This window comes from Balaenoptera acutorostrata, chromosome X (genome assembly GCF_949987535.1).
Source record: "Balaenoptera acutorostrata chromosome X, mBalAcu1.1, whole genome shotgun sequence".
Taxonomy (NCBI): domain Eukaryota; kingdom Metazoa; phylum Chordata; class Mammalia; order Artiodactyla; family Balaenopteridae; genus Balaenoptera; species Balaenoptera acutorostrata.
The window spans coordinates 56,107,289-56,127,208 of NC_080085.1; the positions used below are offsets into that span (position 1 = coordinate 56,107,289).

Here is a 19,920-nt window from a genome sequence, read left to right on the forward strand (position 1 = left end):
ATATTTTCTTTTGCAGCAATCAATGGCTTTGTCTTTGGAAACTTACCAGATCTGAGCATGTGTGCACAGAAACGTGTGGCCTGGCACTTGTTTGGCATGGGCAATGAGGTAGATGTCCACACAGCTTTCTTCCATGGACAGATGCTGACCATCCGAGGCCACCGAACTGATGTGGCTCATATCTTTCCAGCCACTTTTGTGACTGCTGAGATGGTGCCCCAGGAACCTGGCACCTGGTTAATTAGCTGTCAAGTGAATAGTCACTTGCAAGGTGAGATCCAACATCTCTGATCTTTCAGATACAGGACGTAGGTGGCAGTGATGGTTATCAGGAGGCTGGGTTTCTGGCCTGGAGACATAAGATTGGTCTTTCAGGTGAGATAGTTGGATATAAATGATCAAACATTAGACTAGAATTCTGGGATTCCAGGTTCTTTCCTGGCTCAGCCATTAAATTGCAAGGTGACATGGGGCATTGCTCTCTGAGTTTCATCTTCCCCATCGCTAACATAAGATGGTATAGGAATGGATGAGTGAACTTTTAAGCTGCCTTTTTTTTTGCTCAGAATTCTAAGGAATTAAGACCTGATAGTATTTGCTGGTGATTGAACAGGGAGTGAAGGACTAATTAGTTAAAGAAGAGTAAGGCTTCTTCAGGAGATCATGGAGTATTGTGGGCAAGTAGTGACACTCTAGTTAGAATCCAACAGCAATAGGTTTAGAAGTTTTGGTTTTTAGAAGGAGAATGGTTGAGGTAATGGCCCTGTGCAGTGAGGAACATCAGAGGAGCAGAGGAACCTATGAGACAATGGAAAGAGCATTAGGTAGGTGATTAGAAGGTTCAAGTTGTCTCAGCTCTGTGGAAAACTGAAGAAATCACTGTGTGACTTTGGAAAAGTCCCTTTCCACTCCTATGCTTCATTTGCCATATATATATATATATATATATATATATATATATATATATATATATATATATATATATATATATATATAATGGGGATTGGGTTTAAATAGTTTCTAAGATCTTCAGCTCTCACTTTCTAGAATTATTTGAAGTATGGTAAATCAAGTGAATGTCAAGAAAGTGATATGTGAGTATTTGAAAGCGGATTTGAGTAGGTGAGGAATTATAGACTGGTGGGATATTGATTCTGGAATGGTAAGTTTGACCCAATAGGAGCCAGGTATTCATGTTCCATTGTCCAGGGTCTGCCCTCAGTACCAAATGTACCTGAGTAAGAGAGTATGAATGTGGATGGAGGTTAGGGATGCAGTGCAATAGTGAAACAAACATAAGCCTTAGAGCCAGACAAGCCTGGATTCAAAACCTGGTTCCACCAGTTAGTTACCTTTGATAAGACATATCACTTTTTTGAGTCTATGTTTCCTCATGAGGATTGCAATAATTATTCCTACCACATAAAGTTGTAATGAGGTTTCAGAGAGATAATGGGATTTTGAATCTTAGAGACGGGGGAATGATGAGACCAAGATCGTGGATACAAGAGAAGAAAAGGAGTACTCAAATTTGCAGTTAAAAGATAGGCGCTTAAATTTCAACTCTAACTCTGACTAGTTATGTAATCTTGGACAATTTACTTAACCTCTCTGATCCTTAATTTTCTTAATCTTCAAAAGGGGACATTAAAAGTCTGCTTCATAGGCTAGTTATGAGGATTGAAGAAGATAACATATGTAAATCACCTGACACAGGGTCTGGCATATAGTACACATTCAACGAAAATGAATATCCTTATCTCCTCCTTCTTCATACCTCGGATTTCTGATTTCAAATTTCAAATCTCCTTGGGATGTTGTGAGATTCAAATGAGATAATGTACCTGAATGACCTCTATAATTAGCCAAGCAAATATAACACAGTATCATCCATTACCATTATGCCTCAATGTAACATCTTCCGCATTTGGAAACACTACTTAGAATCTAAATTTTCCTGACAGCCCCAAGTGTGAAGCTTCTTCTTCATGTGTAGATGATGTTCCATTACTTTGGGAGCTTCCCACTTTACAAATAACTTACTCCTCTTTTTAAAATTTGATGCTCCCATGGGCCTAGTGTGGTAGATTTCCCTATTCTCCCCATTTACAAATCAGGGGTTAAGCTCAGGTCTAGGAAGTGACTTGCCTAAGGTTCTATAGATAAGGATAAGTCTTGGACTTGAACTCAGGTATTTTGACTTCAAGCTCTGTGATGTTGCTACAATGTAAGCATTTTGCAGAGGCAAGAGCAAGGATCTGGTAAATGAGTCAGTGGTGGTGAGCAGGTGGAGATATTTGAATTCCCACATGGGCTCCCTCTCTCCCAGCTAGGCTCTTTAGGAATGAGAGAAAGTAGCCCATTTGGAGGCAGGGGTAAAGAGCCCAGTGGAAGGTGGAAGAGGGAAACATTAGGAGAAGGAGAAAGCTGAGTCACCTGGGTAGAAGATGTTTTGGGTGGAATGGAGCTAGCCATGATATTCTTCCTGCAGATGGCATGCAAGCACTCTACAAGATCAAGTCTTGCTCCATGACACCTCCCATGAACCTACTCACAGGCAAAGTCCGGCAGTACTTCATTGAGGCCCATGAGATTCAATGGGACTACGGCCCAATGGGGCATGATGGGAGCACGGGGAAGAATTTGAGGGAGCCAGGCAGGTAAGAGGTAGTGTATTCCCTCTCCCTACTCCTGGGCCCAACCACAAACACCGATTACTCCCTCTCAGAAATCTCTCACTTCACTTGGGGATCACAATCATTGTTTGTCTGAAGTTACATGGCACAACTGATAGCCAAATTCTTGTGGCCCCCAGAAGTGCTTGCTCTTGGGGAGCTATAAAGCTTTTTGTATGGTTATGTCATATTCCCAGCAAAGAGTCCAAGCAGAAAAGAAGGCCCAGGTGGGACCAGATCATTCAAAATGGCATTTCTCCAACTCTAATTTACTAGTTATTTACCTCTTTGCTCCTTCCTTTCTTTACCATAGTCTGAAGGAGACATTTAAACTGAAGTGTAAAATGCACTCTGAGAAGTGTAGGAAGAGGGGAAGCAACCTGCCTGTGGCCATTCCGTGCTCATCCTTTTGGAGGAATTTCTCCAAATTCTCATGACTCAGATGTGGGCAAGATAGAGTAGAAGGTTAGTGCCCTAATCAGTTGCTAGGCCTTAAGTTATACTGACTCACTGGTCTATCAGTGATTCAAGGTTTTTCAAAAGAGGCACTTGATAGATGACTAAGAGAGTTTATGGAGAAATATCCTAGGACACCCAATCATGTTTATTCTTCCAGTAGGAAATAATGGAATGAATCTGCAGAAAACATAGGAAAGTAGGCACTTAGGTGTCAGCATAGCTTCTAAGAATCTGCAGCTGGTCTTGCTAAGTTACTGGGTTTTCATTTTTGAAAGAAAGATATTATTGATTAAGGGAAGAAAGGATCTTGAGTACCTGAGGATTATTAAGGACAGATGTAAGACTACTTAACTCTGGAGCACAAAACTGATCCCAGTGTCTAGAACTTACAAGAAAGAAGATTTCAGCCTATTTCTATACAACAGTAAAAGGAATTGCTTTCTCTGAAAATGAGTTCCCTGATCTTGGAAAGGCTCAAGCAGAAGCTGTGTATTGTAAATTTGTGTTGTCACCAGAGGAGATACCTTCAGTGGGTGGAAGTTAACCTGGATGATCTCTGAGGTCCTTCCTAATCACAAAGATCCATAACTTGATGAGAAAAAGGGTGAGATGGAAACCTATTTGACACATTGCTAAATCATTTGAAATTTGCCTCCTTATATGCCAGTGGCTCAGATAAATTCTTCCAGAAGAGCTCCAGTCGAATCGGGGGTACTTACTGGAAAGTTCGATATGAAGCCTTCCAAGATGAGACATTCCAGGAAAAGGTGCAGCTGGAGGAAGATAAGCATCTTGGAATCCTGGGTGAGGAATCCTTAACTTGTGAATTTAATTGACTAGAGCCAGAGAATTGGGAAGGGCTTAGAAACTGGAGGCTGATGACAGTTCAGAAACACACTCTAGACCAACATTTCCCAAAGTGAGTCCCAAGAGATGAGTGTTTTGTGAGAAAGGATTATAGGTCTGAATGTGTCTGCAAAACACTAAGTTAAACAGTCAAATAGTGTTCTTTGATGCAGGGCTTCCCAGAGCCTTGGATTTATTTTTGTTCATCATGAATCTCCAAGATGGGAGTAGAGTATATAGCATTTCTTATATTTACTTTACTACTGAAACCTTTTTTTCATTGAACATCTTCTGATAGCAGTGTTGTACAGATCACACTTTTAAACGTTATTCTCTAGGTGTATTTCTGAAGGGCTATATGAGGCAGTAAGACTGTTCATGTTCTTGGCAATACAGGATCAGGAGCAGATTGGCATGACATGCACACATGCTTGCTATGGTGAGGGATGTGGAACAAAGCTTAGGGCCTGACCTTAGAGAAGGTATCTAGAAGGCCTAAAGCACAGTATAGCACTGAAATACTATAGGAAGGTTGGGTGTGGCTTAGTCACTTAGTAGAGCAGGAAATAATATAGATCAGATGGGAGAAAACTTTGAAAATGAAATAATGTAATGGACCATATTCTGGGGATAGGTGTGTGCCAGCTGATTTTAGGAGATCTGAACATGGACAATTGCTGTTTCATTAGCTGGATAGGGAGATATAAGGAGCAGAAACCCACCTGGGTTTGGGAAAGAGGGTGGGTGGCGAGTAGTAAGGAGCTATCATTAGCTGGTATTCAGTATTTGTCCCCAGCCCTGTTTTTCTTCAATATTTTATTGTGGTAAAATATGCATAACATAAAATTTGCCATCTTAACCATTTTAAAATACACTGTTCAATGGTATTAAATGCATTCATAGCATTGCACAGCCATCACCACCATCCATCTCCATAACTCTTTTCATCTTGTAAAATTGAAGCACTATAGTCATTAAAAAATAGCTACCCATTCTTCCCTCCCCCCAGTGCTTGGCAACCGCCATTCTACTTTCTGTCTCTATGATTTTGACTACCTTAAGTACCTCATATCAGTGGAATTTTACAATATTTGTCTTTTTGTGACTGACATTTTACTTAGAATAATGTCCTCAAGGTCCATCCATGTTGTAGTATTTGCAGAATTTCCATTGTAGTTTTGCTTATCCACACATCTATCAATGGACACTTGGTTTGCTTCCACATTTTAGCTGTTTGGAATAATGTTGCTATGAATATGGGTGTACAAATGTCTCTTTGAGACATGCTTTCAATTACTTTGGGTATATACACAGAAATGGAATTGCTGGGTCTTATGGTAATTCTAGTTTTAATTTTTTGAAGAACCACCATGCTGTTTTCCACAGTGTTTTCCACCATTTTACAATCCCACAAACAGTGCATAAGTGTTCCAATTTCTACACATCCCTGGCAACACTTAATTTTTTCATAGTATCCATCCTAATGGGCGTGAGGAGTTGGCTTATTGTAGTTTTGATTTGCATTTCACTGATGATTAGTGACGTTGAGCATCTTTCCATGTGCCCATTGGCCGTTTGTATATCTTCTTTGGAAAAATGTCTATTCAAGTCCGTTGCGCACCTTTAGTTGGATTATTTTTTTGTTGTTGAGTTTTAGGAGTTCTCTATATATTCTGGATATTAATCCCCTGTCAGATGTATGATTTGCAAATATTTTCTCCCATTCTGTGTGCTGGCTTTTCACTCTGTTTGTAGTGTCTTTTGATGCACACTTAAAAATTTTTTTAATGAAATACAATATGTTTATTTTTTTTAGTTACCTGTGTCTTTGGTGTCATAGCCAAGAAATCATTGCCAAATCCAGTGTCCTGAATATTTTGCCCTATGTTTACTGACAAGAGTTGTATTGTTTTAGGTATATTTAGATCTTTGATCTACTTTTATTTAATTTTTGCATATGGTGTTAGGTAAGGGTTCAACTTCATTCTTTTGCATATCGAAATCCAGTTTTCCCAGCACCATTTGTTTAAAAGACTATCCTCATATCTGACAGGGTTTATTTCTGGGCTCTCTATACTATTCCATTGGTCTATATGTCTGTCTTTATGCCAGTATCACACTGTTTTAATTACCATAGCTCTGTAGTAAGTTTTAAAAACAGGAAATGTGATGTTTTCTAGTTTGTTCTCTTTCCCCCAAGATTATTTTGCTATTTGGAGTCCCTTGAGATTACATATGAATTTTAGAAAGGGTTTTTCCACTTCTTCAAAATCATCATTGAGATTTTGATAGAAATTTCACTGAATCTATAGGTAATATTGACATTTTAACAATACTGTCTTCTGATCTATGAACATGCAATGTGTTTCCATTTTTTATGTCTATTTTATTTCAGCAATGTTTTGTAGATTTCATTCTACAAGTTTTTCACAACTTGGTTAAATAAATTCTAAGTATTTTATTCTTTTTCATGGTATTATAAATGGAATTGCTTTTGTAATTTCTTTTTCAGATTTTTCAATGTTAGTGCAACTGACTTTTGTGTGTTGATTTTGTATCCTACTACTTTGCCTAATTCATTAATTCTAACAGTTTTTTTGGGACACTTTAAGATTTTCTAAATAAGTATGATAAAGGTCTTATCATCTGCAAACAGAGATCATTTTACTTCTTCATCTCCAACTTGGATATCTTTTATTTCTTTTTCTTGACTAATTGATCTGGCTAGAAGTCCCAGTAATATGTTGAATACAAGTGGTAAAAGCAGGCATCCTTGCTTTTTCCTGATCTCAGAGGAAAACTTTTTAGTCTTTCAACATCAAGTATGATGTTTCCTGTGGGTTTTTCATATATGGCTTTTATTATGTAGAAGTAGACTACTTCTATTCCTAGTTTCTGGATTTTCTTTTTTTAATTATTAAAAGGTGTTGAATTTTGTCCAGTGTTTTTTCTGCATCAATCAACATGATCATTATTTCCCTTCATTTTGTTAACATAGTATGTTATATTGATTAATTTTTATATGTTGAAACATTCCTGCATTCCAGGAATAAAACCGACTTAGTCATGGTGTGTAATTGTTTTTTTTTTTTTTTGCTTTTTTTAGAATTGAATGTATTTTTATTTATTTTTTTAACATCTTTATTGGAGTATAATTACTTTACAGTGTAATCTTTATAATATGTGGCTGAATTTGTTTTACTAGTATTTCATTGAGGATTTTTACATCAGTGTTCATAAGTAATATTGGTGTGTGGTTTTCTTGTAATATCTTTGCCTGGCTTTGATATCAGTGTAATGCTGACCTCATAGAATGATTTAGGAAGTATTCCCTCCTCTACAGTTTTTTTTGGGAACATTTGAGAATTGGTATTAGTTCTTTAAATGTTTAGTAGAATTCACGAGTAAAGCCATCAGGTCCAGGGCTTTTCTTAGTTCCCAGATTTTTGATGACTGATTCAATCTCTTTATAGGTCTTTCAGATTTTCTATTACATTATGATTAAGTCTTGGTTGGTTTTCTGTTTTAGGAATTGTCTATTTTATCTAGGTTTTCCAATTTGTTGGTTTACAAACAAATTATAATCTTTTCAATAATATTTCTTATAATTTTTTAATATAATCTCTTATAAACGTTTTTTTCTTTACTTCTGTAGAATCAGTAGTAACGAACCCAATTTCATTTTTGATTTTAGCAATTTGAGTCTCCTGTACTTTTTTCTTACTCCATCTAACTAAAGATTTTTCAATTTTGTTGACCATTTTGAAGAACCACTTTTGGTTTCATTGATTTTTTTTAGCATGTTTATTGGAGTATAATTGCTTTACAATGTTGTGTTAGTTGCTGCTGTATAACAAGTTGAATCAGCTATATGTATACATATATCCCCATATCCACTCCCACTTGCATCTCCCTCCCACCCTCCCTATCCAACCACTCCAGGGGGACACAAAGCACCGAGCTGATCTCCCTGTGCTATGCAGCTGATTCCCACTAGCTATATATTTTACATTTGGTAGTGTATAAATGTCCATGCTACTCTCACACTTCACCCAGGTTACCCATCTACCTCCCCATGTCCTCAAGTCCATTCTCTAGGTCTGTGTCTTTATTCCTCTCCTGCGCCTAAGTGGTTCAGAACCATTTTTGTTAATTCCATATATATTTGTTAGCATATGGTATTTGTTTTTCTCTTTCTGACTTATTTCACACTGTATGACAGTCTCTATGTCCATCCACCTCACTGCAAATATCTCAATTTCGTTTCTTTTTATGACTGAGTATTATTCTATTGTATATATGTGCCACATCGTCTTTATCTATTCATCTATCGATGGATAGTTAGGTTGATACCATGTCCTGGTTTTTGTAAATAGTGCTGCAATGAACATTGTGGTATATGACAATTTTTGAATTATGGTTTTCTCAAGGTATATGCTCAGTAGTGGGATTGCTGGGTCATATGATAGTTCTAGTTTTAGATTTTTTAAGGAACCTCCATACTGTTCTCCATAGTGGCTGTATCAATTTACATTCCCACCAACAGCACAAGAGGGCTCCCTTTTCTCCACACCCTCTACAGCATTTATTGTTTGTAGATTTTTGATGATGGCCATTCTGACTGTTGTGAGGTGATATCTCATTGTAGTTTTGATTTGCATTTCTCTAATGATTAGTGATGTTGAGCATCCTTTCATGTGTTTGTTGGCAATGTGTATATCTTCTTTGGATAAATGTCTATTTAGGTCTTCTACGCATTTTTAGATTGGGTTGTTTTGGTTTTTTGCTGTTGAGCTGCATGAGTTGCTTGTATATTTTGGAGATTCATCCTTTGTCTGTTGTTTCATTTGCAAATATTTTCTCCCATTCTGAGGGTTGTCTTTTCGTCTTGTTTATAGTTTCCTTTGCTGTGCAAAAGCATTTAAGTTTCATTAGGTCTCATTTGTTTATTTTTATTTTTATTTCCATTTCTCTAGGAAGTGGATCAAAAAGGATCTGCTGCGATGTATGTCACAGAGTGTTATGCCTATGTTTTCCTCTAAGACTTTTATAGTGTCTGGCCTTACATTTAGGTCTTTAATCCATTTTGAGTTTATTTTTGTGTATGGTGATAAGGAGTGTTCTAATTTGATTCTTTTACATGTAGCTGTCCAGTTTTCCCAGCACCACTTATTGAAGAGGCTGTCTTTTCTCCATTGTATATTCTTGTCTCCTTTGTCAAAGATAAGGTGACCGTATGTCCGTGGGTTTATCTCTGGGCTTTCTATCCTCTTCCATTGATCTATATTTCTGCTTTTGTGCCTGTACCATACTGTCTTGATTACTGTAGCTTTGTAATATAGTCTGAAGTCAGGGAGCCTGATTCCTCCAGCTTGGTTTTTCTTTCTCAATATTGCTTTGGCTATTCAGAGTCTTGTGTGTTTCCATACAAATTGTGAAAAAATTTTTCTAGTTCTGTGAAAAATGCCATTGGTAGTTTGATAGGGATTGCATTGAATCTGTAGATTGCTTTGGGTAGTATAGTCATTTTCACAATGTTGATTCTTCCATTCCAAGAATATGGTATATCTCTCCATTTTACATCCTGCTACTTTACCAAATCATTGATCAGCTCTTGTAGTTTTCTGGTGGCATTTTTAGGATACTCTATGTACAGTATCATGTCATCTGCAAACAGTGACAGTTTTATCTCTTCTTTTCCGATTTGGATTCCTTTTATTTCTTTTTCCTCTCTGATTGCTGTGGCTAAAACTTCCAAAACTATGTTGAGTAATAGTGGTGAGAGTGGGCAACCTTGTCTCGTTCCTGATCTTAGTCCAAATGGTTTCAATTTTTCACCATTGCAAATGATGTTGGCTGTGTGCTTGTTATATATGGCCTTTATTTTGGTGAGGTAAGTTTCCTGTATGCCTACTTTCTGGAGGGTTTTTATCATAAATGGATGTTGATCTTAGTCAAAGATTTTTCTGCATCTATGGAGATGATCATATGATTTTTATCCTTCAGTTTGTTAATATGGTGTATCACATTGATTGATTTGCATATACTGAAGAATCCTGCATTCCCAGGATAAACCCCACTTGTTCACGGTGTATGATCCCTTTAATGTGCTGTTTAATTCTGTTTGCTAGTATTTTGTTGAGGATTTTTGCATCTATGTTCATCAGCGATATTGGCCTGTATTTGTGTGTGTGTGTGTGTGTGTGTGTGGCATCTTTGTCAGGTTTTGTATCAGGGTGATGGTGGCCTCGTAGAATGAGTTTGGGAGTGTTCCTCCCTCTGCTATAGTTTGGAAGAATTTGAGAAGGATAGGTGTTAGTTCTTCTCTAAATATTTGATAGAATTTGCCTTTGAAGCTATCTGGTCTTGGACTTTGTTGGAAGATTTTTAATCATGGTTTCAATTTCAGTGCTTGTGATTGGTCTGTTTATATTTTCTATTTCTTTCTGGTTCAGTCTCGGAAGGTTGTGCATGTCTAAGAATTTCTCCATTTCTTCCAGGTTGTCCATTTTATTGGCATATAGTTGCTTGTAGTAATCTCTCATGATCCTTTGTATTTCTGCAGTGTCAGTTGTTACTTGTCCTTTTTCATTTCTACTTCTATTGATTTGAGTCCTCTCCCTTTTTTTCTTGATGAGTCTGGCTAATGGTTTATCAATTTTGTTTATCTTCTCAAAGAACCAGCTTTTAGTTTTATTGATCTTTGCTATCATTTCCTTCACTACTTTTTCATTTATTTCTGATCTGATCTTTATGATTTCTTTCCTTCTGCTAATTTTTGGGGGTTTTTTTTGTTCTTCTTTCTCTAATTGCTTTAAGTGTAAGGTTAGGTTGTTTATTTTTCTTGTTTCTTAAGGTAGGATTGTATTGCTATAAGTTTCCGTCTTAGAACTGCTTTTGCTGCATCCATAGGTTTTGGGTGGTTTTGTTTTCATTGTCATTTGCTTCTAGGTATTTTTTGATTTCCTCTTTGATTTTTTCAGCGATCTCTTTGTTATTAAGTAGTGTATTGTTTAGCCTCCATGTGTTTGTAATTTTTACACATTTTTTCCTGTAATTTATATCTAGTCTCATAGAGTTGTGGTCAGAAAAGATACTTGATATGAGTTTAGTTTTCTGAAATTTAACAAGGCTTGATTTGTGACCCAAGATATCATCTATCCTGGAGAACATTCAATGAGCAGTTGAGAAGAAAGTGTATTCTGTTGTTTTGGGGTGGAATGTCCTATAAATATCAATTAAATCCATCTTGTTAAATGTATTATTTAATGCTTGTGATTCCTTATTTATTTTCATTTTCGTTGATCTGTCCATTGGTGAAAGTGGGGTGTTAAAGTCCCCTACTATTTTTGGGTTACTGTCGATTTCCCCTTTTATGATTGTTAGCATTTGCCTTATGTATTGAGCTGCTCCTATGTTGGGTGTATAAATATTTCCAATTGTTATATCTTCTTCTTGGATTGATCCCTTGATCAGTATCTAGAGTCCTTCCTTGTCTCTTGTAGTAGTCATTATTTTAGAGTGTATTTTGTCTGATATGACTATTGCTACTCCAACTTATTTTGATTTCCATTTGCATGGAATATCTTTTTCCATCCCCTAGCTTTTAGTCTGTATGTGTCCCTAGGTCTGAAGTGGGTCACTTGTAGACAGCATTTATATGGGTCTTGTTTTTGTATTCATTTAGCCAGTCTATGTCTTTTGGTTGGAGCATTTAATCCATCTACATTTAAGGTAATTATTGATATGTATGTCCCTATTACCATTTTCTTAATTGTTTTGGGTTTGTTTCTGTAAGTCTTTTCCTTTTCCTGTGTTTCCAGCCTAGAGAAGTTCCTTTATCATTTGTTGTAAAGCTGGTTGGTTGTGCTGAATTCTCTTAACTTTTGATTGTCTGTAAAGCTTTTAATTTCTTCATCAAACCTGAATGAGATCCTTGCTGGGTAGAGTAATCTTGGTTGTAGTTTTTTCCCTTTCGTCACTTTAAATATATCCTGTCACTCCCTTCAGGCCTGCAGAGTTGCTGCTGAAAGATCAGCTGTTAACCTTATGGGGATTTTCTTATATGTTATTTGTTGCTTTTCCCTTTCTGCTTTTAATATTTTTTCTTTGTATTTAATTTTTGATAGTTTGATTAATATGTCTTGGCGTGTTTCTCCTTGGATTTATCCTGTATGGGACTCTGTATTTCCTGGACTTTATTGTCTCTTTCCTTTCCCATATTAGGGAAGTTTTCAACTATAATTCTTCAAATATTTTCTCAGTGCCTTTCTTTTTCTCTTGTTCTTCTGGGACCCCTACAATTTGAATGTTGATGCGTTTAATGTTGTCCCAGAGGTCTCTGAGACTGTCTTCAATTCTTTTTGTTCTTTTTTCTTTATTCTGCTCTGTGGTAGTTATTTCCACTATTTTATCTTGCATTTCACTTATCTATTCTTCTGTCTCAGTTATTCTGCTATTGACTCCTTCTACAGAATTTTTTATTTCATTTTTTGCACTGTTCATCATTGTTTGTTTGCTCTTTAGTATTCTAGGTCCTTGTTAAACGTTTGTTGTATTTTCTCCATTGTATTTCCAAGATTTTGGATCATCTGCTATCATTACTCTGAGTTGTTTTTCAGGCAGAGTGCCTATTTCCTCTTCATTTGTTTGGTCCGGTGGGTTTTTACCTTGCTCTTTCATGTGCTGTGTATTTCTCTGTCTTCTCACTTTGCTTAACTTACTGTGTTTGGGGTCTCCATTTCACCAGCTGCAGGTTTGTAGTTCCCATTGTTTTTGGTGTCTGCCTTCAGTGGGTAAGGTTGTTTCAGTGGGTTGTGTAGGATTCCTGGTGGAGGGCACTGGTGCCTATGTTCTGGTGGATCAGACAGGATCTTGTCTTTCTGCTGGGCAGGACCACGTTCAGTGGTGTGTTTTGGGGTGTCTGTGAACGTATTATGATTTTTGGTGACCTCTCTGCTAATGGGTGGGGTTGTGTTTCTGTCCTGTTAATTATTTGGCCTAGGGTGTCCAGCACTGCAGCTTGCTGTTTCTTGAGTGGAGCTGGGTCTTAACATTGAGGTGGAGATCTATGTGAGAGCTTTCGCCTTTTGATATTAGGTGGGGCTGGGAGGTCTCTGGTAGACTCATATCCTTAACTTGGCTCTTCCACCTCAGAGGCTCACTCTGGAGCACCAAGAGCCTCTCAGCCAGTCAGCTCAAAAGAAAAGGGAGAAAAAATAAAAGAAAGAAAAATAAAATAAAATATTTAAAAGAAAAAAATATTAAAAATAAAAAGTAAAAAATAATTTTAAAAAGAAGGAAAGAAGAGAGCAACCAAACCCAAAAACTAATCCACCAATGATAACAAACGCTAAAAACTATACAAAAACAAAAACAAAAACAAAAAACGGACAGACAGAAGAACCCTAGGACAAATGGTAAAAGCAAAGCTATACAGACAAACACACACAAAGAAGCATACACATACACACTCACAAAAAAAGAAAAAGGAAAAAATATATATATTAAAAAAAAGGAAGCGAGCAACCAAATCAATAAACAAATCTACCAATGATAATAAGCTCTAAATACTAAACTAAAATAAACATAAAACCAGAAACAAATTAGATGCAGAAAACAAACCCCAAGTCTACAGTTGCTCCCAAAGTCTACCACCTCAATTTTGGCATGATTCATTGTCTATTCAGGTATTCCGCAGATGCAGGGTACATTAAGGTGATTGTGGAGATTTAATCTGCTGCTCATGAGGCTGCTGGGAGAGATTTCCCTTTCTCTTCTTTGTTCGCACAGCTCCTGTGGTTCAACTTTCGTTTTGGCCTCGCCTCTGTATGTAGGTCTCCTGTGGCCGTCTGTTCCCCACCCAGACAGAATGGGGTTAAAGGATTGGCTGATTAGGGGGCTCTGGCTCACTCAGGCCAGGGGGAGGGAGGGGTCCGGAATGCAGGGCGAGCCTAAGGCAGCAGAGGTCGGCGTGACGTTGCAACAGCCTGAGGCACACCGTTTGTTCTCCCAGGGAAGTTGTCCCTGGATCTTGGGACCCTGGTAGTGGTGAGCTGCACAGGCTCCTGGGGGGGAGGTGTGTGTGTGTGGATAGTGACCTGTGCTTGCACACAGGCTTCTTGATGGCTGCAACAGCAACCTTAGCGTTTCATGCCCGCCTCTGCTGTCTGTGCTGATAGCCGCAGCTCACGCCCATCTCTGGAGCTCATCTAGGCGGTGCTCTGAATCTCCTCTCCTCACACACCCCGAATCAATTGTCTCTTGCCTTTTAGGCAGTTCCAGACTTTTTCCCAACTCCCTTCTGGCTAGCTGTGGTGCACTAGCCTCCTTCAGGCTGTGTTCATGCAGCCAACCCCAGTCCTCTCCCTGGGATCTGATCTCTGAAGCCTGAGCCTCAGCTCCCAGCCCCCTCCTGCTCCAGTGGGTGAGCAGAAAAACCTCTCTGGCTGGTGAGTGCTGGTCAGCACTGATCCTTGTGTGGGAATTTCTCTGCTTTGCCCTCTGTGCCCCTGTTGCTGTGCTCTCCTCCATGGCTCCAAATCTTCCCCACTGTCCACCCACTGTCTCTGCCAGTGAAGGGGCTTCCTAGTGTGTGGAAGTTTTTCCTCCTTCACAGCTCCCTCCCAGAGGTGCAGGTCCCATCCCTATTCTTTTGTCTTTTTTTCCCCTTTTCTCTTTTGCCCTACCCAGGCACATGGGGAGTTTCTTGCCTTTTGGGAAGTCTGAGGTCTTCTGCCAGCATTCAGTAGGTGTTCTGTAGGAGTTGTTCCACGTGTAGATGTATTTTTGATGTTTTGTGGGAAGGAAGGTGATCTCCACGTCTTACTCCTCCACCATCTTGAAGGTTCTCGATATTCATTTTCATTGATTTTTAAAATTGTTTTTCTATTCTCTATTTTATTTATTTCTGCTCTAATCTTTATAATTCCCTTTCTTCTGCTAGCTTTGGGTTTTGTTAGCTTTTATTTTCCTAGTTCCTTAAGTTGTAAAGTTGGGTTGTTGGTTTGTGAACTTTCTTGTTTTTTAAATGTGTTTATAGGTATAAGTTTCCCCCTTAGCACTGCTTTTACTACCTCTCATCTTTTGGTATGTTGTGTGGTCATTTTCATTTTCATTTTCCTCTACATATTTTGTAGTTCCCCATATGATTTCTTTTATGGTATACTGGTTGTTTAAAAGTTTGTTGCTTAATTTCCACAACTTTGTGAATTTTCCAGTTTTCCTTCTGTTATTGTTTTCTTACTTTATCCCATTGTGGATGGAGACAATACTTTGTATGATATATTTTTAAGTCTATTGAGATTAATCTGTGGCCTAACTTATGGTTTATCTTGGAACGTGTCCTCTGTGCACTTGAGAAGAATGTGTATTCTGTTCTTGTTGGGTAGAGTGTTCTGTATATATCTAGTTGGTCTATTGTGTGGTTTGTCTTCATTTCTTTGCTTATTTTTGTACAGTTGTTTTTTCCATTATTGTAAGTGGGGTATTGGTTCCTAGTCTTTGTACAGAGGTGCAGCATTAGGAGTAGCAATTGAATAAAAACTAAGCCAGAAAACCTGAACTAGGGTTAGAGCCACCATAAGTACTCAAGGTATTGTCTTGGTATTTCTTGTTGATCTCAAAGGTGGTCCAGGCTAGGTTAGATGTGGTAGGTAGTGGAAGAAAGGTAAGTGTAGAAGTCATGGCTAGACTACCTAGTCCAGGACCTGACTAGAAGTTATAATAATTTCATCTGTTTCAATTCAGTTTAGGATTGAGACAAGCTCAGAATTTTAGTTGAGTTCTACCAGGAAATGCAGTTGTGGGAACTGGGGAAATGGGATTGGACCTGACAGTGGAGTAGGAGAAAACCCTGGCTTCAGGACCTGGTTCTCTTCCTAATCAGTCATTTGAATTTGGGCAGATCAATTACAACTCTCTGAGCTGCAGTTTCCTCATCTGAAAAATGAAGATATCATCTGCCTTGTATACCTTAGAATGGTGATTGAAGATCAAAATGAGATGGTAGACTTTAAAGTGCTTTTTATAACTGTAAATTGCAATATACTTGAAGAAGATTATTCTTATTATTGCAGAGGAAAAAGTTCTCTATCTTTTTCACTTCTTTTTTCTTTTCTTCCCTCTCCTATTTCCATCCTACTTGATCATCCTGTTTTCATTACCATTGTCTCTCCTTCCCATTTTCCAGGGCCAGTGATCCGGGCTGAGGTGGGTGACACCATCCAGGTGATCTTCTACAACCGTGCCTCCCAGCCATTCAGCATACAGCCTCATGGGGTCTTTTATGAGAAAGACTCCGAGGGAACTGTGTACAATGATGGTGAGCAGGCAGGGTTTCAAGTAATGTGGGCTGCAGATAATAACAGGTACCTCTAGAGGACAAATAAATAAGGGAAGGAAAGAGAGAAAAGAAGGCAGAATTAACTGCCATGGATGGATGTTGTTGAATGAATGTATGATATTTTAGTGAGACAGAGCTGGGATCAATAAGAGACAACTACTTTTAAATATATTTAAATATATTCTGATTATAAAAATGACACATGTATTATGGAATTTTGATAAACATGGAAAATTATAAAATAAATAAACTTCATTCATAGGTAAATTGCCAATATATTTTATATACCTTTTAACATTTTTCTGTGTTTATACAAATTTATAGATTTGTGATGATATGTTTTGTATAGTTTGGTATCTTACTATTTTCACTTACCATTATATTGTGTCCATTTTCTATGTCATTATAATCTTACAAACATTTTAATGACTATATAATACTCTAACACATATATTTTACCTTATCCTCTATTATTTGGACATGTAGGTTGCTTCCATTATTTTTTAATATTGTAAATCATGTTGCAATGAATGAATATATACATTTGGTTTGGACTACTACCTTAGGAAAAAATCCTAGAAGTGGGATTATTGGGTAGTTAATTTCTTGTTTTCCCTGAGAATAATATTAACACCTGCTAATCTCAAGCCAAAAATACCAAAAATACTGAAAGCATAAAGGGCAAACTTACAGACAAATCTGGAATAAAAGAACATTCTACAATGCAACTGGTCTAGTCTCTTCAAGAAATCAGTGCCATAGGGAAAATAATTAAAAAGACAACACCAAGGGCAACGTGCAAACCTTGTCTGAATGTTAGATGATATTAGAGTATTTTCTTAGGTGTGGTAATGTTATTATGGTAATATAGCAGATGCTTACTGATGTATTTAGAAGTAAAATGTCATTTTGCTTGCATTTCACTTCCAAATGATTTAGAAAAAGTAAGCATACACATAGATTTAGATAAATTAAAGATGGCCAAGTCTGAGATAAAATAGATAACCAACATGGACCTACTGTAAAAATAAATAAATAAATAAATAAATAATTAAATAAATAAATATGTTCCCATATCTCTTCCTCTCTTCCCTCTTGCATCTCCCTTGAGATATGGGAACATATGTATATGTATAACTGATTCACTTTGTTATAAAGCAGAAACTAACAAAAAATAAATAAACAAATAAATAAATAAATAAATTTTAAAAAATACAAAAAGAGAAAAAAGGTGGCCAAATGTTAACAATCAACTGCAAGTGGTAGGGTAATTATCACACTATCCTTTAAGGTTTTTTGTATGTTTGGAAATTTAAAGAGTTAGGAACAATGAATGAATAAGAAAAAATAAGTTAAAACCATCCTAAATTATACCACCATATGATAAATTATACTACAAATATCCTTATGTATGCTTATTTGCATACTTTTATGATTATTTCATCAGAATATATATTTAAGACATGGAATTATGTCAGAGGGCACACACATGAAAATTTCTGGTACCTATGTCCAAATTGTTCTCTGGAAAAATTTTCAGTCACATCAATTTGGAGTTACATCAACAGTTACCAAGAGGGAGGACACATTTTCTTACAACTTCACCAGCAGAGGGCAGCCATTTTAATCATTGTCAAAATGTCAGTCTTGTAAGCAAACAACAACAAAACTCACTGTTACTTCTATTTGCATTAGGTTGAACATTCTTTTCAGTATTTATTTTGTATCTTACTTTTTTTTGTGGACATAAACTTTTTAAGGCTTTTGATACATCTGTCAACATTTTTTCTAAAATGGTTATTTTCATTTACACCTACCCTTTTTATAGGTGAGTGAGAGGAGTAAGTGCCATTTGAACCACTTATCACCAGAACTGATTATTATAATTTGTAAAATTTTGTTAATTTGACAGGCAAAAAAGTTATGTTTTCACTTGTACTAATTTGATTACTAATAGGTTTGAACATATAAAATAAAATTTCTGTGCATTGTCTGACCATGACTTGTGTCTATTTAAGGAATTACAGCCTTAGTATCATATACACACACACACACACACACGTACCTACATAACATATACACATCCACACAAACATGCATACACATAGAGAGGAAAATATGTTCAACAATTAGAACCATTCAAAGATGAAACAGGCTATGATGGTAGGTAGTGAATCTTCTATCTCTGGATATTTTTAAACAGAGGTAGGACTACAAGAGGAGATGAATGTATGTTTTTAAGTGAGGGATATTCCAAATAAGTTTTAAAAGTCCCTTCAATCCTTGGGACCTATGAGTTTGGAAAACTGAAACCTAGGGAAGTTTAAATTTCCCCAGTTCATATCACAAGTAGTGGCAGAACCAGAAACCAAACTCTAATCTCTTGACTCCTACTCAGAATCTTTTTTAATATTCTGTATTCTATGTTGCTGCTTCTCCTACTGATACTCCAAAATGCCTTTGTAGATTATGATCTTTACTCCACTGTTTGGAGATGATGATACTCACTCTAGCCAATGTGAGTAATGAATTCTATGTCTTTTCCTATAGGCTCATCCCACCCTGGCTTGGTGGCTAAGCCCTTTGAGAAAGTAACATACCGCTGGACAGTCCCTCCCCATGCTGGCCCCACTGCTCAGGATCCTGCCTGTCTCACCTGGATGTACTTCTCTGCTGCTGATCCCATAAGAGATACAAATTCTGGTCTGGTGGGCCCCCTGCTTGTGTGCAAGGCTGGTGCCTTGGGTGCAGATGGCAAGCAGGTATTGCCATGGTTTCTGGCTGGAAAGCCTGCTGGGAAGAGGATGAGGTTGGGTTGCTGAATAGGAGTTAAGCATGGAACTGGGTTCTAGAAGTGAAGGAATAAAAAAAAAAACAAGTTATTGAATCAGAAATTAATCGTTGGTGACTTCATGCTATCTTGCATGCTATTCTTTTGTTCACAAACACATATCTTCCTTAGTCTCTATTCCTTTCTATTTTATATTCTTCTAACATCTCCTCATTGTTTTAACCTCAGTGGCCTTTAAACCTTGCTCCTAATTCCTAACTCTGCCCTACTATTTTCTTGCCTTCTTTCATATCCAGCCCATAAATCTTAGCTGTTTAACCTTGAGCAAATTACTTAACCTCTCTTTGCCTCAGTTTCCTCATCTACAGTAAAGGGTTAACAATGGAAGAAGGTATCTTGGGTTTCTGTGAGCACTAATTAAAATAATCCATATAAAGTGCTTGGCACAGTGTCTGATACCTAGTAAACACTCAGTAAATGTTACAGTAATAATAATAATATTACTAAAATTAATAATAAAATAATAGTAAGTTAGTAATTAGTATAATTATTTTTTTCTTTTATTTTCTAGCTTCTCCCTCCCCATAGAATCCTCCACCACCCCCTCCCCGATCTCCCAGCCGTCTTTCCCCAATCCTCCTCTTAATTGATGCCAGGCTCTCTTCTATCACACTCTGTACCTCTTCATCATAATCTTGTGCCTCTTCCCTGCCCTCTTTCATACATCCCTCCCCTCCAGTCTTATCACTTTATTCTAACCCCCTTCACCCACCTGCAAATTGAAGTTACCTGAGGAAAAACTTTAC

The 19,920-nt window shown here is 37.3% G+C and overlaps 1 protein-coding gene across 1 annotated transcript in view; it reads left to right on the forward strand.

The window, feature by feature from the left end:
* HEPH (hephaestin) overlaps window positions 1–19,920 on the forward strand; it is a 79,213-nt gene that overhangs the window by 11,818 nt on the left and 47,475 nt on the right. Inside the window, exons 6-10 of the mRNA XM_057538239.1 lie at window positions 17–271; window positions 2,492–2,660; window positions 3,802–3,938; window positions 16,171–16,302; window positions 18,874–19,085. Of these exons, the coding sequence (XP_057394222.1) occupies window positions 17–271; window positions 2,492–2,660; window positions 3,802–3,938; window positions 16,171–16,302; window positions 18,874–19,085 (905 nt within the window). The remainder of the gene's footprint in view (window positions 1–16; window positions 272–2,491; window positions 2,661–3,801; window positions 3,939–16,170; window positions 16,303–18,873; window positions 19,086–19,920) is intronic.